The following is a 19,467-nucleotide window of genomic DNA, read 5'->3' on the forward strand; positions in this document are numbered from 1 at the left end:
AAGAGACTGCAACATTACATCTTAATACTTACACCCAGTTAACATTCATTCTGGCCTCCCGAAATTCTCTCTTACAATTTTTGACCTCATGGTCTTCTTTAAGCATGAGAATTGAAAAGTAGGTTCTTCCTCTTTATAACATATTTTTGCAATTCAAAATAAGTCACATAGGACTTCATTGGCATTTATTAATGCCCAACCAATGATTTCTTAGTTCAAGAAAAATTAGAAAGATTATTACTATAATTCTTTTTTTTTTTTCCTTTTGACATCATATCTTTTTTTATTATTATTTAAGAGCTCGAAGGTTAATTATAGGCTGGACAAAAAATCAACTCATCTTTGATTGAAAAACACTTAGCCACTATGCAAAGTCATACAATCTAAGCATCAAGTCATTATGCTGCCGAGCCACTACTCCTAACTAATCATTGACTAGCTATTGCTCTAAGCTGCTTCTTCAAGCCAACAAATTGTTAAGCTATTAAATTGAGTCAAATTGAGCTGAGCCACCGAGCTAAAGCTAAGTCACTGAACCAACAACTAAATTCAAATAATAAATTTACTTAGAGTTAGACTTGAACTAGTGACTTCTTAGATCATAAATAGATACCCTCCCAACTTCCTAAAGTTAGTTGACATATTATTACTATTCTACAATATATATATATATATATTCTAAATTTCACCTAACCTAAGGGATCCCTATAATTATAATTCATTAGTAGTGCTATTAGAACTATTTGCACTGCTTATAAATTCGAAAGAACAAAGAAAACTTGAATTGGTATAAGGACTATCTATCCTTGAACATATAATAACAAATCTTTCTTAAGAACTAGCAACTAGAAGAAAGGAGGTAAAAAGAACTATGCAATTCAGTAACTCCGGAAATTCTCATGCTACATCCGGTGCTTATTATTAAATGGCTTTGGACTTTTGCACTGAACGAGATCAGGAGGACATCAGGAACTAAAACCAAATTATCAGAAGAATAGCCTAACAGGAAACAGTGAAGAAAATCACAACAAAGATATGAAATCATAATATGAGAATATCACATTTTACAGATCAAAGAGACAACTCGAGAATGCAGGGTTTTCTTCTTTTTTTTTTTAAAAAGGGAGAGAATGAACGCCATGAAATATCATTTTATTCGCAATATAGCATTGTGCAGTGATTATTATCAAGCAGAGGTCCAGTAAAGATTTGGATATTCCCCATAGAACAGGTATCACTGACCAAGTATTCCTAAGTGTCCTGTAAGCGAGACCGGCGTCTTCGATAGCTGCAACGTGGAAGGAAATGTCAGCAAGGGAGATTAAGTACAAGAGAGGATACTAGCATAAATGACGAAAATCATTCAAAATGATAAGTTTTTCCTAATCACTTCCATCTGTAAGGTCATAACTTTGAGTTGAGGGGATGAAGGGACACAGTCTTGATTCTCTAAAACATAAAAAATGATATTTTAACAAATAATGAAATGAATGAGGCATAAATAGTTACAACAATTAAATGAAGTTAAACAACAGGACTAGTACTCATTTCAGTATCCAGAAGTTCTTGGTGACAGTGATAAACTCGTATATTATTATGTGAGACTGATCTTGCAATAGTTTGAGACTTTGATGCTTCATACTAACTATACAGATGTACATTTTCCATGACAAGAAAGACAGGCACTTCTAACTGAAACAATCAAGGAGCAACAAATTTAGATGCTGTTTTAGTCTCAGGCAGAAAGAAAGCAAAGGGCCAAATATTTAAGCAGAAGCAAATCCATTTTCTTATAATGCTACAAATATAAAGTCAAGAATGTGAACCAAAGGCAAATAACAACAGCCATATATAACCTGTGTCGGATATTGCTTCTTATCAATGTTGTTCCAACAGCGCTAGCTGCCCCTCCAAACTCGTCATCCCTTTCATCAAGATTAGACTCTGATATTCCTACTGATGATGTAGAATCCTCATCAACAGAAGCAACATAGCTTGGTCTCTGAAAACTTCTCCCAATTTCACTGGATCTTGATCTCCACCGATTTCTAGAAGTCCTGAAGTTGTCAAAAACATGATACAGGATACAAGAGGTCCACCAATTGCCATCATCACCAGGAAAATCTTCATACTCATCACCACTGTCATCGCCATACTCAATGACATAATCCCCCAAAACTACACTATTTGGCACTTCTGAATGGATAGTACTTAAGATGTCTATGATTTCTGAAGATTCCTGGAAATTAGCCCAATCTTGCTGTTGCCCAGGATCTATCTCTGATGGCCGTGAATGGGGGTGCTCTTGTTTGGCATGCTGTTGCAGCTCCCTATAGTTGCCAACATAGGAGCACAGTTTCTCTTCACAGCATCGCCTTTTCATGTTCAGATGCTGACGGGCCTCATCAATGACTATCCATCCTGTTACCTCTCCTCTACACAGAGGACAAGTTGGATGGCTGTCGGTATTTGAGCTAATAGCTCGTACACCCTCAGAAGAAGACCCATTTGCACTACCCCTTAGAGCAGAAGGTACTCCATGTACTATTTTGAAGCGATCAAGACAATTTGAATGAGTTTGGTCAGTATCACACATAAACGTTCTACAGCCTTTCTTGTGTGAAGAGCAAAGGAGAAGAACCCCGTTATGTGGAATCTCCAAACATATGGGGCAAATCACATCTTCCCAATTGCTATTCAACTGTAAGTCTTCCAAGTCCAAAGAGCTGGGCTCAAACGCTCTCTTGTGAGAGATACCAGAAGCCATGACGAACTATCCTAGAGAAACATGCAAATTGGCTTGAACTTCATAGCACCTGCTCATTAAAAAAGAAGAAGAAAAGAAATATGCATGTACTTAATACATCAAATTGTGAAATCTTCTGCAAAGTGCAAACATTATTATGAATCTACCAACTGAGGGGCAGAACAGAATAAAAGGCAATTAATACAGCACAATGAAACGGACCCGAATAATAGATGGGTATTGAATATTGATCTATCCATCCAAAAGTGTGGATCAATACTTGATAAAACAGAGACGCCTTTATAAAAACATTCGTAATGCTTCATCTAAGTTACAGAGGATACTATCATAATTTGCCAAAGCTTACTCCGAATTTAGTGTTAAAGAAACTTCTTTAATCATCCTAACAGGTCCTAAAGAATCTAAATATACAGTGTGACGATTTCATGACATCGTATGTCAACAAATCAACCATGGAAAAATTTCATGACATCTTCTCTCTTTTTTTTCTTCTAATGAAAAATATGCAATCAAATCATGTACTTTTCTCTCTCTACTTCTTGTAAAAAAAAAACAGATGGATGATATATAATATATGTGTTGCCCAGAAGTAGGTGAATATGTGAACAGGTAAGGAAGGAAGATCAAAAGACTACACTCTCATCAACAGGACATAATAAAGCCTTAGCACATCGTCTCATCCTTTGAGAGTTCTACATGATTAACTACTAAAGAAGAAGAGTTGCTGAGCTTGATGATGGCAGCAGTTGTCTTCTAACTCTAGCACCATAATATGCCTAAAGCTAGTTAAAGATGAGTAGAACACAAACTATGTGCTTCGATATTTATTAAAACCTAAAAGAAAATCACAATTCGTCTCACTAACCATCATCAGATCACACAAACCCCCCAAAGAGGCCAGAAACCCTAGATTCAGCTGGAAAACGACTACAGACAACGGAATATAACCGGGAATTCACGGGGAAGAAGGACCGGTTCTGATCGGAGGAAGAAGGAAAGAATCTACTTTACCTCGGCGCGTCTCGGGCCCTAAACCTAGATAACGAGATTGGGAGAGGAGGGACCACGGCCTATCGATGTCGGTGTCTAATGGTGGCGTCGTGGTGGAAGAAGGAGAGGGGAGAGCGAGACTGCGAGAGCGAGAGATTTCTAATAGGAAGTGGAAGGAGCCTGTAAGTGGGCCCAACGAAGCCCACGGCTCAATTCCAGCCCAACACTTTACATAAGCCTAATTTTGTACTATGGTTAATTACGTTTCGACTATATCCGGTGACCCCCTAAATTTGTTAAGGTTATAATATTACTTGCAAACTTTGGTACAATATATCACAATATTATTAATTAAAAAAATAATTTAAAATATTAATTCTCTCTCATACTCTCTATTCTTTTCTGTCGCCTCCCCTACCACGAGGGGCAAGCTCGCCTCTACCCATCCAACACAAAGTGGCAACTCGAGGAGGGAGGGAGAGAATAATGCGGTGACGGTAAAAAATGGAGGAAGGAAGAAAATTAAATATAATAATAAAAAAAATAATTTTTTATTAGAATATTTTTTAATTCTAATTTAATTAATGGGTTGCGTAATATAATATTATGAGGGCATTTAGGTTATTTAGAATTATCTGATATAACTGTCACTTAAGCTGAGTGTATACTAACGGAAGGGTGAGTGTTTAGGGGGTGATACTGTAAAGTTCAGGGTCCCCTCTACGTAATTAACCCTCTCTGCACTACTATAATCCTTACCGTTGGATCGCACTCCCTCTCTAATCTAACGGTCTTGGTGCATTTACCTTCGGACACAATGGAAGCCGTCGGCACGCACTCAGACCTATCCAAATTTATCAACTCGCTTGTCGGATAACTAATTCCGTGTCCGAATTTTGTTGGATATGGGCCAATAATTTTTTAATCGGTCTTAAATAGAATATTTACGAATTAATTTTTTTTTTAATTATCCATAGAAGAGAAATTTCGGTAGTTCGATTTCTCTCTTATCAACTTAACGGGAACGGGAATCCGAATCTGTTAAAGAAGATCCGCATCCTATTCGGAAGTAACAATTGGAAAAAGATTTTTATGATGAAATTTAGTATTCACCCCTTAACTTTTCAGTATTTATATTTTGGATTCCATTCTCAGTTAAGTCAAGAGTATTTTTAAGAGGAAGTCCAAAAATATGAGGACCAAAATATAAATACAGAAATGTATGGGAGTGAAATGTAATTCACACAACCTTTTATGAAAAAGAAAAGGGGTATAGAAAGGGCGTTGGAGAAGTTATGGGAGAGGCTTAGACAGAGACAGGTAAGGTGAGGTAAACCCCAACCCCATGCCCATGGATAGGGAGATATAACACTCTCCCATGGCTCTTCCCTCACTTGGGTGGTGGCCTTCGTAGCTAGAGGAGGAGGGCGAGGAGGAGAAGAAGCCATTTTGGGCTATTTGGGCTATTTGGGCATTTGGCTAGTTGCTCTTCTTCTCCACGGTGAGGATAAATGGCTGTGGCCATGGTTTCCGGGTGCCTCCGGGTGTGCTACGGCTTCAAGCCGTGCGTGAGATGCTGCTCCTATCGGGGCTTCCAATTTTTCGCCCCGGCGCAGGCGAAGACGAGGTTGGGCCTCCGATTTCTCATATGGGTCTTGCTTAATTTGATCTTGTATTGCTTTGGATCAAGTGGAGTCGAGTGCTGATTCGTTTTGTTCATTGATACTGATGTCTAAAGATTAGTTCTTGAGTTCGTGCAAGCGTCGATTGGCCCAAATGGGTTTAATTGAATTGCGATTTATTACTTCTGTTTGTGCTGATTTTGGTCTTGTGATTTTGCTAGATTATCAACATTTCTGGCCCTGAATGTTCCTAAAGCTGCATCCCCAACAGCTGTTGAGGTATGGAATAATTTTTTCTCTCATGGAGGTGGTTGGAGTTGCATCCAATTGTTCATATTTTTGGGTTAACAGGATGGAAGTTCTAGTTACACTGATACAGTTCCTACTCCAAAAGTTATAATAGATCAGGATTCAGATCCGGATGCAACTATTGTGGAGATAACCTTTGGGGATCGCCTTGGGACTCTTCTTGACACTGTATGTGGCATCAATAAGATAATTTTATCATTTGTCACACCATTAAGAAAGAATTGGTATTATGAGTTTCTCGTCTAACTCAGCTGACATTCTATTTCCATTATTCTTAAGATGAATTCGCTTAAGAATCTAGGGCTCAATGTTGTCAAGGCAAATGTCTATCTGGACTCTTCTGGGAAGCATAACAAATTTGCTATCACTAAAGTGTGAGTTTCTCTCTTTTCCTATGCACAGTAGGAATATAAATGAAATTTTCGAGAAAATTTGTTTAACTTTGCTGTTACTCTTAAAGACAACTTTTTTTTATCACATTTATTGTGTATCGGTTGTTGCTCAACTCATTAAGAAGATACCTTGCAGTTCTACTGGCCGCAAGGTTGATGACCCCGAGTTGTTAGAAGCAATCCGCTTGACGATTATTAACAACATGATCGAGTATCATCCGGTAATTAGTGGACCTTAGAGAAATTAATCTTTTATAAATCAGTTATAATTTTATTTGTTGAAAAGCTTTTGTTGCTCCTGTAATTGGATGGTTAGGAGTCTAGCAGCCAATTGGCTATGGGAGCAACTTTTGGAGTTGAACCACCTTCCCAACAGGTACTTAATATGTTCTTCTGATAAGTAAATACTTTAGTAATCAAAACAAATTCCAAGTTTGGCAAAAAGCTTCTTTGTAGCTAATCGTGATTTTTCTCATGCATTTTGCTAATAGTCCTATTTATTTCTGACTTCAGGAATAAGAGTACATTGGAATATCTGATTATAGTACTCTGGATTTCTATACTTTCATGGTAACATATTTAGTAGTATTCCCTAAGAAAAGCCTCTCTTCATGGACTAATAAATGTTATACTATTTGTGGTCTAAGATAACAAGGTAAATGAGCACTTGCAGTAACAGCCAGTGGAAGCCTATGTTATGTTCTGAGGTTCCCCTACTACTTCCGAGTTGATGAGTCCTTGTGGCTTAATTTATTTGAACCTCCTGTGGAAATCTTTGGTACCAAGAAGCATCACCGGAAATATGATTTTAACTTTTTTAAGTGTCATTGACATATCCCAGTAATTTTAAAATGTGTCATTCCTTCTTCCTTATCATAAGACCATCTTCTTGCAAATTTGTCCGTTCAAATCAAGTTCCTTCATGCGTTACAGTTTCATCTGTAACAGAATTTATGTCAGCTATAGATCTCTTTTCATATATATCTTTTCCTTTGCTCTTCACAGGCATTAGGCAATCACTTGAGGATTTACCATATTTGAGTGCTATGTTTGTTTCAATTGAACAATGCCTTTGTATGCATTTTCCTAATATTCCAAGTTCCAACTAAGCCATATTTCATGGCCTATGCTTTCTTGCTCACTGAGTCAAAGAGAAGGCACCTTGCCATACTTTGCTTAGTAAATAGCTTATATGTCATAAAGAAATAGGGTCTATAAGTCATTTACGTGCCCTATTGTTGTCATTCAGAAAAAGAAGGAAAATTGCTTTGATTGGTCACAAAACCACCAGGCTTCTTATATTCTGTGTTATATGCATTTAAGTTTTCATCCACTCTTTTACATGATCAGGTTGATGTGGATATTGCAACCCATATATACATATATGATGATGGTCCTGACAGAAGGTATGGATACTTTGCTCATTGTGTACATTTCTCACCTCTCATTTGTAGAAAATATATTTGTGCATTTGTTTCCCCGGTTAGTTATCAGCCCATATTGTATGGATATTTGTTATGATGGTCTTTCACACCCATCAACTTATAGTGATATTATTAAAGTTTACATGCACATGCCTTTCCTTTTGCCTAATCATTGTTTAGATTAGCAAGCGCATGCTTTATTAAGATGTACATAGTATTGTACATAATTCATATGTATCTGAAAGCATGAACATTATCTGGCTCTTGGTTGCATGGATTTGATTTTCATCTGAGTAACCCACTATTATCTTTTGATTAATTAATTGTTGGCATAAAGAGACTAAAAACATATGAACATGTTCAACACAATAGGGTACAATTTTTTGATTTATTCATACAGTTTTTTTTATTAATTGGTCACAGTATAAGCAATCTTCTAAATTTTTTTATAAAAGCAAATATCTATAATCCCCTAGAAATGATGGTTTTCTTTTTTGGATTGAGGCTTGTCTTTCCCTGGAGTAAAAGTGAGACAAAATGTAAACTGACACAGAAAACCATATCATGGAGGGTATCATGAATATGTGATTAGAAGCCGTTATATCTCATCACATGTGTGGTAAGACTACACGGTACTTGTCTTGACATGATTATTATGTTTTCAGCTTACTAGTGGTGGAAGCAGCTGATCGTCCTGGATTGCTGGTTGATCTTGTTAAGATCATCACCGACATAAACATAACAGTCCAATCTGGGGAGTTTGACACTGAGGTATAATTTCTCTTGCTGAGATTACTCTTCATGGTGAATTTCTTGTTTATTGAAAGTTCCATGTTTACAGGGATTACTGGCCAAAGCAAAGTTCCATGTCAGCTACAGGGGTAAACCACTCATCAAGGCTTTGCAACAAGTAAGTTGTCTGCTGACTGCTAGCATGCCATTGTATGATCTCTCGTGTACAGATGATGTGGGTTTGGCTAGTTGTTGATCAAGCTTGATCCAAGAGGAACTGGCTGGTGTTCTAAAACTGAGATGTCCCTTTTTTATTTTCCATGCGAAGTGGTTTAGTTGGCTCCATTTCCTAACCAGCTTTAAGCCGTGACAATTAATGTGGATAATATCAAGTATCAAGTACCGACTAAAGTCTAAAACCATTCTGATTCAAGCAGACAGATTGAAGCTCGTCCTGTTATGTCTATATGTCATGATTTGGGACCCGTACCAACCATTGGGTTGCACCACCTAATGCTACTCTTAAAAGTTGTCATATAACTGATCTTTCATTACACGGTCTTCTTAAAGCTTGCTTGCTAGTGCATGGAGTTGAATATGGTGTAAGCGTGTGATTGATTTTAATAATGTGCTTTTGTAGGTGCTTGCTAATAGCTTGCGATACTTCCTGCGGAGGCCAACGACAGAGGATGCAAGCTTTTAGTCAATTTGGGAGGGCCCTATTATATCGTCCAGAAGTTTATGCCTGAACTTCTTCATCGTGGAAGGTGGCGTGGCATTCTGGTCTAAAACTACAAACATCCTCTTCAATAGTCTATGTTTCAAAAGCTAACTAATTTGTATCAGATTGTACTGAGATGCATACAATGAAAGAGTTTCTTGATTCATACAGGACCACCTTTACTCATAGCTGCATTTATCTTTCAAAAGCTTCCAGTGGCTATCTTGTTTTCTTTCTTTTTCCATAATTGCAACACTTCTGAATTGTACTTATCATGGTTTTCAACTCTGCTAATGGTAGTAAGCTGTGGCAGCGGGTATGCCAAGAGCTGAAGTATTGAGAATAATAAGCCCTTCATTCCAGAGAAAGTTTTAGTAGGTGATTATTTGATTTGTTTCTTTGAAGGACAAAAGAAATAACCTTGTGTACTCTTTTTACCCTCTTTAGGACTAATTTTTTTTGAACTTATTATCAATGATTTCTAAAGATTAGTTGAGATGAATCATTGTTTCCAGAGACTTATATTAGCTTTAACAGGATAAACTTGTCATTGAAAATAATTACTTATCCCCTCATTTTGCTTCAATAGATTTTCTTTATATATTTCATCTTAATTTCCTGAACTTTTTTTTCTTATATTATCTTTTATCCTACTTCTAAGTTGTAACCTAAGATGAATTAATTCGAAATGCTAAACTTGTTGTGATGCTAAATACTAGTAAGAGACCTAGAAACAGATGGCTTCCAGAACATTATTCAAGATGAGGGTTTGTACAAAGAATTGATTTCTCAAAAAAAAAAAAAAAAAAAGCCATCTCCTTAAAATTCTCTTATAGAATATAGAGAGGCACTTCCGAAAATATTATGCATGCCCAGATATTCATCATAAGTAGGGGTGACAAAGGATCCAAAATCAATTGGATGTTCATGCTTCTTGGATTGATTTCATATATACCCAAAAATCAAACCCTAATATTTTTTTTTCTTTGAGAAAGAATCAAACCCTAATATCAATATATAATCGGTTTTGGAACTGACGACGATATCCAATATCTTATTGGATTTAGATAGTGTCGATTTGTTTCTCATGAAAACGAAGAAAGATATAAGCGGAAGCAAACTGTAGGTGTAGGTGGGTCAAGGAAGATGGAGAGTGGGGAGTGAAAACACCAAATGCGATAATATTTATTAGAAGATAATTTTGAATATTTTCATTGCACATGAACGTAAATTCAATATAAATCGTGTAAAGCAACTATTGTAGTTCAGTGATTTAGTCTTGCTAAGACAGAATTAAAGCGGTGAGTTTAATTCTCTGTATGAATATTGAGTTTGATTTTTAGAAAATTTTCTATTGGAGTTGACTCGTTATAACTTATTTTTTAAGAGTATTACTCTAATTATTCAACTTATATATGAGAGAGGATTAATCCCTCATTATTAATAAATAATAATAATAATAATAATAATAAAAACTATGCATCTATATGAGAGAAAAATAATTCTCTCCTCTGAAAAAATAACTCTTATTTTCAGCTTTTCTTTCCCTTTTCTTCTAATCTTTTTGACTTTTTTTTTCTTCCCTTTCCTTTCCTATTTTTTTACATTTATTTTCCTATTCTTTTCTAAAATTTTGATTTTTTTTTATCTAAACGAGAGAAAATATTTTTAGATGTGAAAAAGAGACAACAACATACAGACCACCCATGCAAGATTACTCCTCCACTGCTCAATCCTATTGGAATCATCTCCACTCTGTGTGTGTGTGTGTGAGTGAGAGAGAGAGAGAGCGCATTGACACCAACCATGCTAGATTAGACTTCTAGCATTTAGAAGAAGAGCATCGTCTCCCTCCTCTCTCCCTCTATCTCTATACTCCAATGGAGGGAACTCTCTTCCCAAATCGGCCGACTCTACCCGCCCACTCCGCCAAAAACACCAGAAAAGCCTCCACTGATCACCCAAAGTTCAACCATTCTCTCCCTCCTCCTCCCCCTTCTCCCTCCCAATCCCTTCCCTTGGACTCCCTCCTCCACCACCTCACCCAAGAAACCACCAGCACCACCACTACCAATCCACCTCTCCAATCCCGTAAAAATCGAATCTTTCCTTCTTTGCAGGTCTCCTCCACCTCAGCCCACCTCGGGAAGGCCGCCCCGGCGTCGCGGCCTCGGCTCAGGGGGGGCCACGATTCCCGCCTGGAGTTCCTTTCCAGTAAAGGCAAGTCTCTGGTGAATTCTATCGTCAAGCAATCCCTGCCCACGTTGAATTCTTTTCTGAATGCTTCCAAAGATGAGATTTTTAGCGTGGATTTGGTCAGCCTCCTGAAGGGGCTCGATATCTCGGGCAGTTGGGAGAAATCAATTGCGTTGTTTGAGTGGGTTATTTCCAATTCAAATGTCAGAGAAGCCAAATTGGATGTGTCGGCGATTGAAATCATCATCCGAGTATTGGGTAGAGAATCCCAGCATTCGGTTGCCTTCAAGCTGTTTGATTCTATTCCCATGGAGGATTACTGCTTGGATATTCGTGCTTATACCACCCTCCTCCATTCCTATTCCCGGACGGGGCGATATGCTAACGCTGTCGCCTTGTTTGAGCAGATCAAGGAGAAAGGTCTCTCCCCCACTTTGGTCACCTACAATGTGATGCTTGATGTTTATGGTCGGATGGGGCGGTCTTGGGATAGGATTCTAAGCCTCTTAGATGAGATGAAGAGTAATGGATTGGGCTTCGATGACTTCACTTGTAGCACGGTTATATCGGCTTGTGGAAGGGAAGGGTTGTTGGAGGAGGCATCGGAGTTCTTCGAAAGTTTGAAGTCCCAGGGTTATGTTCCCGGGATCGTCACATATAATTCTCTATTACAGGTGTATGGTAAGGCAGGAAATTTTACAGAGGCATTGAGTGTTTTGAAGGAAATGGAGAATAACAGCTGTGCACCTGATGCGTTTACGTACAATGAGCTTGTATCGGCTTATGCTAGAGCTGGTTTTCATCAAGAAGGGGCAGCTGTACTAGATACAATGACTAGTAAGGGAATCATGCCGAACTCTGTTACGTACACCAGCGTGATCAATGCATATGGTAAGGCTGGAAAGGAGGATGAGGCCTTGGCTTTGTTTGATCGGATGAAGAAATTGGGTTGCGTACCTAATGTGTGCACATATAATACTATCCTCGGAATGCTTGGAAAGAAGTCAAGGTCAACTGAGATGTTGCACATAATTAGTGATATGAAGCATAATGGGTGCACTCCTAATAGGATCACATGGAATACGATGCTGGCTTTGTGTGGGAAGAGGGGTATGGAGAAGTTTGTGAATCGAGTTTTTGGGGAGATGAAGGACTGTGGGGTTGAACCAGATCGGGATACCTTCAATACTTTGATTGCTGCATATGGTCGGTGTGGGTCAAGTGCCAATGCTTTGCGGATGTATGATGAGATGATCAGGGCTGGTTTTAGCCCTTGTCTTACTACCTACAATGCGCTATTGAATGCAATAGCTAGAAAAGGAGATTGGCAAGCTGCTGAATCTGTGATGGTAGATATGAAGCACAAGGGGTTCAAGCCTAATGAGCTTTCATATTCTCTGTTACTCCAGTGTCATGCAAAGGGAAAGCATGTTGAAGGTTTAAAGGCAATTGAAGCGGAAGTTTATGCGGGTCAGATCTTCCCAAGTTGGGTGATCTTAAGAACTCTTGTGATTGCCAACTTCAAATGCAGAATGCTGAACGGCATGGAAAAGGCATTCCGAGAATTGAAGATAAATGGCTATAAACCTGATTTAGTTATTCTCAACTCTATGCTATCAATATATGCAAAAAATGGAATGTATGATAAGGCTCGTGAAATGTTCGATCTGATCGATCAGAGCGGACTGCAGCCTGACCTCATAACTTACAACAGCTTAATGGACATGTATGCAAAAGGCGGGGAATCTTGGGAAGCAGAAGATATACTGAAACAACTAAAAACTTCTGGGATTAAACCAGATATAGTATCTTACAACACAGTGATCAATGGATTTTGCAAACAAGGGCTAATGCACGAGGCTTTGAGAATTCTATCCGAGATGATGGGTGAAGGAGTTCCTCCTTGCATGATCACATACAACACATTCATTGGAGGGTATGTGAGCTTGGAGATGTTTAGAGAGGCTAAGGATGTTATCAGCTACATGATTCAGCACAATTTCAGGCCTACTGAATTGACTTACAGGACTATCATTGATGGATATTGCAAAGCCAAAAAATATGAAGAAGCTAGGGAGTTTGTCTCTAAAATTTTGGAAATAGATCCATCTTTTGATGAACAATCACTGCAAAAGCTAAAAGTTCGTGTACAGGAGAATGCCGAATCTTGACAATAAGCAGATATTTTACAGTTATTTTTGTTTAAGTCCCAGTATCCAATCTTTCCAGGTACAGGACATTTTGGTTGGAAGATTTAAGATTGATTTTACTGTTATTATTAATTTGTTCACTCTTTTCTTGTTATTCAATAATGGAAAGTTTGTAGAGTATTTTTATTGTCTGAGATAGTATTTTGTTCAAGTGTACAAATTTCACTACATATTGCTATACACATATAGCTGACTCACTGGAATAAGGTTTGTTAGTGTTTGAACTATCTCACTATCACAAGAATTGGATAACTATTCTTTTGGTTTTTGTAAACCAAAACATATTTAGATCAGCAATTATATTGCAGGTTTATGAAAGGTCTGCCTGCTGTAATCTAATCAGGTTTGCCTTCACTGTAAGTTAATAAACAGGGGGAAAAAGAGGAAAACCTTATACCATACGAAATAGCTAGTTTCTTGCAGGACTGCATCAATTGATTATTACTCCTGGATGTCCTATCTTACCTTGTTCTGGTAGCAAATTTTCGAGCACGGGTTGACATGGGCAGAAGCTGAAGGACAATACCTGTAGAGGGTAACAGTTACACACACACATAGGTCTTCTCTTTGCTTGGCGCCTTCTGTCATAGGGTAAATCACCGTATTTCTGCTTCGTTGGGCATTTCTAGCAGCACACTCTTTTACCCTATAAAGTTTTTGGTGCTTGATTTTGTATATCAACTGGACTGAGATATTTACCAGTAAACATGTAGTCCTCAGGCATGACACTCTTTTACTGGATCCAGTTAACTGGTTTAGCTGTTATCTTAGAAGCTAATAAGCCACAGGTTTGATAGTGTTTTGCTGCATTATTTTCCTTTAGAACCTTAATAAGCTGCAGGTTTCTGTTACCGAATACTTTTACAGTTTTACTAGTATACTAGTACTTAATATTTAGTAGCAGATGATTGATGCATTCAAATCTTTGTGGAAAGCTGACTGAAAGTTTCTACTCAGCTTTAATTTGTAGTGGACTCAGGTAAATTTTTTTCTATATTATTATGTAAAAACAGTGATCTCTCCTATTTCTTGTTATCAAAAAAGTGTTGCACAAATGAGCAGTGCTTGCCATTATGCTGTTTTTCTTTATCTTATTTTCTGTTGGTTCAGTCCACATTTATTTCTACGAATGTAAAAATAATTCCATGAGGGAACCAAGGATCAGACCAGAGATTAATGGTTTAGCGGCTTTAGCCTAGACTAGGAGGTGACAATTTAAGTTTTTCCTGTTACCATTTCTGGGGGTTTATGTAGAAAGTGCAGATGGTGGATCAGGTGAGAACATTTAACCAAAGGCAACTTGGGAATAGTGTAAAACTGTGAATTTGCAAACAATATGTGCCTGTTAACATGCTTCTGTAAATAGGTGTTTTGGCTCTTGTTGCCTTTAGCTCAGTATTGATTTCTTATAAAGTGGCAGAAACAATAAAAGATAGTACTTTGACTAGTGTTTTTATGTTATATTTAATTTTGGGGCAATTGACATTTAGATGAAACTGTTGGTCTGATTCATTCTCATCAAATGATCATCTAGTCAAATAGACAACTGATTGTACCCTACCCATCAGAACCCTCCACCATTAGAACAAACACTTTTGGTTCCTTCATTGTGTTCCCCTTCTTGATGATGTTTGGCATCCAATATGTTAAATTCTTAACGGTTAGTGGTGTCATACTTAACTTCTTTAATCAATAAGAATATAATAGAAACAAGGAAATAATCCATGACTCCCATATGGCCGTTTGACGAGGACAATGTAAATGAATAGACATGGGCCAATTTGTTGTCAAGGTAATCTCTTTCCTTTGCAAATCAGAAAAGCATAGGGATGTTTGTGATAATTTTCCCACTATCTATTAGTTGTTTGAAAACTTTCCATTCACAGATCGGTTAAGTGAATTTGCTCAGTCTCTATTTTAACTTTTAAGTTCTTGTAATGTTTTGGGTTAGTGCAAAAAGTCTCATCTTAGCTTTGGGTGTCTTAAAATCTTTCCCTTATGATTTCTTTCTTCATTAATGTAATTCAGAATTTAGGCATACAGAAAGTCATTAATTTTTAATGTTGTTGGCTTGGCAGCAGTTTTGTTTTCTTGGCATTGGTACAGATAGTAATAATTAGTATGGAAAAGCTTGATGTACCTGATACAAGAAGGTATGATCGATATGGATCCATGTTTGCCTAATCCCATTTCTGTTTCCAATCCTAGTGAAATGATTACGGCCCTTCCCTTGATCTCTCAAAAAATAAGTATTGGACAAAAAAAATGATCTTAAAATTACTATTTGTGATCCAGGAAACATAGGAAATCAAATGTTATCTGTGGATCTATTCTGATTTTGTCCCATCATCAGGGTCTCCTGCTTGTGATTATTCCAAATTATGGACAGCAGTCATAGGTGGCTTTCAAGGGACACAATATGATTATACCACTATGTGGCTATATTATTCAACAATCAACATCCTGTCACAGTCCAATGTGATGGGTTATGGGCTCATCACTTTGTGCTCATCCAGTCCATTGTACCAAGTCATGTCTTTTGAAATTACTGGTTATGATTCATGTCACTACTGCTAGTCTTGTACTGCATAAGTTTGATTTATTGATTAGAAACCCCAAAGGTAAGGTTGAGATGTACACTAATTTTGAATGTGCTTTGGGTGTGCATGTTGGCCCATGCTCCTTTGGACTTGACATCAGATCTCCCCGAGTGCATTGGCATTTGGTAGACCTGGACAATCATTTCTTACAAGACCAAAGTCAAATTTATTCAGTTATAGAGAGTTGAGACTTTAATTTGGCATGTTGATGTTATTGCTGTTGTTGCTGCAGATTTGCTACTGCTGATTTTTCTATATTTCTATTCCATTATAGAATATTGCATGAGTTTTCTGAAACTCTTTGTTAAAACTACAATCACCATTACCTTTAAATATTGGTATCTGAAATATTTACTCGAATGAATGACTGTAAGCATTTCTATTTATCATTTCTCAAAACAGACTTGCATCTATGTAGTTTATATTTGTTAGTAGTTGTGTATCTGTGTCTACAGTTTATCTTGATGAAGATTAGTCCATAACCTTAATGGTCCGCTCCATTATGTGGCGATCGAGAGCGAGTTCTGCTTCCAGATGGAGACTACACCTTCCAAGTTGCTCCCCACTTCACATGCAGGTAAATCAGTGGCCTCTGCCTTATTATTCTTATACAACTGTGCATCAGAGAACACAGCATGATTGGTTATGTATGGCAAGGCTAGTTTATCCTAAGATTCCTCTCTAGTGGAGGACAGAAGAAGGGAAGGAGGGATGGAAGAAGTTTGTAATAGTATCTGCCTTTTTTTTCCTCTTTTTCTCTAGTGGGTATCAGAGGCCGCTGCAACAAATCATGCAATGGAAGACTTAATAGGTCTCAAAGATTGGTGGATTGGAAAGAGATACTGCAGATTGGAAATGGGTGTTCTGTATCTAAAGTTAGTTTATTTATCTCCTTTTTTTATAAAAAAAATCACTTCTTATGTCCTTTGAAGATTGGAGCCTTGAAACACAATTCTAACTTGCTAAGACAACTTTCCCAGGGACCTCTTCACATGTCTGCTGTTCTAACACCAGCCATTTTCCCCCCTTTTTGGCTCCCCCATAAAGTCTTCTCTAAGGTTTTACTTGTGACTGCACCTATACATGTGACAACTTTGATGGGAACCCTTCAGATAAGGGTCAGATAATGGAAAATGATGGGGTAAAAAAGCTCTATTAGTGTGGAAGGAAGTACCTTCAGAGTCTTATTGCTGAATGATTCAGGCCATTTAGTTTGGTCGATGGATTGGATATATGGTGAAAATTTCTGTTCTTCTTCCTTGGAATCAACTTACTAGGAACTTATTTCTTGTAAATCATGAATTGCTGATATAAACTTTAGAAACTTCAAAGTTTTTGCTGATAATATGATACTTCTACCTTGCGCGTTGTTTATAAATTTTCGCTCTTTCACTCATTCATCGATCTTTTTCTGCGGCTTCTCAAGTTTGTTTATTTTGATTAAACATCATAAAATTTTAGGAATATTAATATCTACTGTTTGACTCAGTACATATGCAATTTATACGCAACAAGATCTAGCAATTTCGCATTGGCAGGAGCTTCATGCACTAGGGCGACCGGAATTGCGCATATAATCTGAAAATATGTGCACATAATATGGCAATCTTGCTAAGCAAATCAAAGTGTCAACGTCTGTGCTGGTCGATTTCAATCAAACTCTCATCCTCACTACCACCATTCACCAAGATTTATGCAAAGATCTCATGCATTGCCATAAAGAAAAGAAGAACAGGGAAATAAATAAATAAAAAACCCTGGTTTCACTCACCACTTTTAGGGCCTTTTTGGTCCACTTCACAAGAATCTCATTTCTGCACCACATGCATCTGATCATGCTGTCTTCAGTTGTCAACTTGAACACAGTGTCTCCATTGCTTCTCCATCTCTCAAACAAACAGAGTAAAATAATAATAATGCTGATGTTATCAATCTGACACTGCTGATATCAAATCGATGGATCCCAAAATTACTCCCAGATGGTGTGGTGGGCACCACTAAGCAAAAGAGAACCTGCTTGTTTCTGCTTGTCCTTCAAAGGACATGAGAATGAAACTAGTGGATTACAAATGATACAGGATGGAAGAAGCCAATCAATTCTTCTTCTTCTTCTTCTTTCTATCTCTTTTTTCTTTCTCTCTTATTTTTTTTTCTTCTTCTCTCCTTGGGTGATTGGATAAGCACTACAAGCAAAGCACATGGGCAGAGGGAATTATTCTTCTAGGGCAGTGATAAATCTATCTGTCCTGCAAGAACCAACTCCACCACACAAAAAAAGAAGAAGAAGAAGAAGAAGAAGAAGAAGAAAAATGTTATGCTATGCATCCATGCTTGCCTTTTTAGAAGTAGGTCTTCCATATAAATGATTGGTTCATCTTCTTTAGCTTTCCTCTAGAAGACTAACTTTGTATATAATATATATATATATATATATATATATATATATATATATATTTATCAAGTAAAGATTGGTGGTTTTGCTTTTAGTTCTTGTACTAAAGAGAAGCTAAGTTTTTTTAAGGGTTAATTACACATAGTTTTCTTACTTAACTATCTAAGATCGCTAACTCTCCTTAAACGACCATCTTAGCCTCAACTTTTCTATCTTTATTTCATCTAAAATAAGAGTAAAATGGTTCTTAAAACTCTTAAAACTAGTCGAACGACAAACACGTGATAAATTTTTAACAGAAAAATCAAACATATAAGTTCTATTAGGTGCTAGTGCAATTCCCTTTTGGCAAGTGAAGTAGATGTTCCTTTTTAGAAAAAAGGAAGAAAAAAGGAAGAAAAAAGTGAAGTAGGTGTTTGCATAGAGATGATTGGCTTTGGAGATAAGTATAATTGAGACTATGGAAATTGTGAAGCATATGGTGTACTTTAATCATGTAGGTAAGCTATTTTAGGCTGCTTATGTTTGGTTGAACATCGAATTATGCTCCATAGTGCTTTGAGATCATTTGTGATGCAATCCTCTTGGAATATTACTTGGCAAGGATAGGGATATATACCCTATGACTCTCCTTTTTGTAAATGAACACATGGAACTTTTGATTGTCTACATTTATTATAGTGTAAGCAAGGTTTTCCTTGCCTCTACTATTCTACCTTGCATCCGAATAGAAGCCAGGTATTCTAAAAGAATAATTACACATAGATCTTCTGAATTATGTAAAAGTTCCAATATGCCAATTTCATTAGTCGGTCACGTGACAATTTCATAACTATTTTGCCCTTATTTTAGATGAAAGAAAGAGCAACGAAGTTGAGAGTAAGATGATTATTTAACTTTTTCGCGTTTATACCATTAAGAACGTGAAAGAAAGATACTACGGCTTGATGACGACGACGATGATGATAACAATGATGATGCTATTAGAACATAACCAAAAAGGCCTTACATATGAACTACACTAGATAAGGCCTCTTATAAGAGAAGAGTATTGAACTTTGCTAGTGAGAAGACTTTGATCTAACTGTTGAATCGTGTACACTAGATGTTTC

The 19,467-nt window shown here is 37.2% G+C and overlaps 3 protein-coding genes across 6 annotated transcripts; 2 read left to right on the plus strand and 1 right to left on the minus strand.

The window, feature by feature from the left end:
* Positions 1-1,013: 1,013 nt before the first annotated feature.
* Positions 1,014-3,961, minus strand: LOC140794294 (uncharacterized). Of its 2 annotated transcripts, none has more exons than XM_073146270.1 (3): positions 3,779-3,961; positions 1,857-2,816; positions 1,014-1,288 (listed from the first exon to the last, which is right to left on the minus strand). In XM_073146270.1, exons 2-3 carry the CDS (start codon positions 2,765-2,767, stop codon positions 1,252-1,254), a joined length of 948 nt encoding a protein of 315 aa, XP_073002371.1. In that variant the 5' UTR covers positions 2,768-2,816; positions 3,779-3,961; the 3' UTR covers positions 1,014-1,251. The 2 variants fall into 2 exon arrangements, with proteins under 2 accessions (XP_073002371.1, XP_073002372.1); XM_073146271.1 differs by having other exon boundaries at positions 3,633-3,786.
* Positions 3,962-5,036: 1,075 nt separating this feature from the next.
* Positions 5,037-9,123, plus strand: LOC140793807 (ACT domain-containing protein DS12, chloroplastic-like). Its single transcript, XM_073145515.1, has 10 exons — positions 5,037-5,384; positions 5,601-5,658; positions 5,731-5,856; positions 5,968-6,062; positions 6,217-6,301; positions 6,397-6,456; positions 7,431-7,486; positions 8,170-8,275; positions 8,346-8,414; positions 8,877-9,123. The coding sequence occupies exons 1-10, from the start codon at positions 5,269-5,271 to the stop codon at positions 8,937-8,939; spliced, it is 834 nt and encodes a 277-aa protein (XP_073001616.1). The 5' UTR covers positions 5,037-5,268; the 3' UTR covers positions 8,940-9,123.
* Positions 9,124-10,668: 1,545 nt separating this feature from the next.
* Positions 10,669-17,308, plus strand: LOC140794516 (uncharacterized). Of its 3 annotated transcripts, none has more exons than XM_073146609.1 (3): positions 10,669-13,382; positions 16,419-16,838; positions 16,944-17,308. In XM_073146609.1, the coding sequence occupies exon 1, from the start codon at positions 10,838-10,840 to the stop codon at positions 13,322-13,324; it is 2,487 nt and encodes an 828-aa protein (XP_073002710.1). In that variant the 5' UTR covers positions 10,669-10,837; the 3' UTR covers positions 13,325-13,382; positions 16,419-16,838; positions 16,944-17,308. The 3 variants fall into 3 exon arrangements, with proteins under 3 accessions (XP_073002710.1, XP_073002711.1, XP_073002709.1); XM_073146610.1 differs by having other exon boundaries at positions 16,419-16,540; positions 16,726-17,308; XM_073146608.1 differs by having other exon boundaries at positions 16,419-17,308.
* The last annotated feature ends 2,159 nt before the right edge of the window (positions 17,309-19,467 follow it).

Source organism: Typha latifolia, chromosome 8 (genome assembly GCF_019914945.1).
Source record: "Typha latifolia isolate L0001 chromosome 8, TyphaL0001v2, whole genome shotgun sequence".
Taxonomy (NCBI): domain Eukaryota; kingdom Viridiplantae; phylum Streptophyta; class Magnoliopsida; order Poales; family Typhaceae; genus Typha; species Typha latifolia.

What these genes read in the sequence shown, in the direction of transcription:
- LOC140793807 (XM_073145515.1), top strand. Translation starts at nt 5,269, where the DNA reads ATGGCTGTGGCCATGGTTTCCGGGTGCCTCCGGGTGTGCTACGGCTTC. An exon ending in GATGATGGTCCTGACAGAAG is followed by an intron (nt 7,487 to 8,169) that starts GTATGGATACTT and finishes TTATGTTTTCAG; the next exon opens with CTTACTAGTGGTGGAAGCAG. An exon ending in TCATCAAGGCTTTGCAACAA is followed by an intron (nt 8,415 to 8,876) that starts GTAAGTTGTCTG and finishes GTGCTTTTGTAG; the next exon opens with GTGCTTGCTAATAGCTTGCG.
- LOC140794516 (XM_073146608.1), top strand. Translation starts at nt 10,838, where the DNA reads ATGGAGGGAACTCTCTTCCCAAATCGGCCGACTCTACCCGCCCACTCC.
- LOC140794294 (XM_073146270.1), bottom strand. Translation starts at nt 2,767, where the DNA reads ATGGCTTCTGGTATCTCTCACAAGAGAGCGTTTGAGCCCAGCTCTTTG. An exon ending in AGAAGCAATATCCGACACAG is followed by an intron (nt 1,289 to 1,856) that starts GTTATATATGGC and finishes TCCACGTTGCAG; the next exon opens with CTATCGAAGACGCCGGTCTC.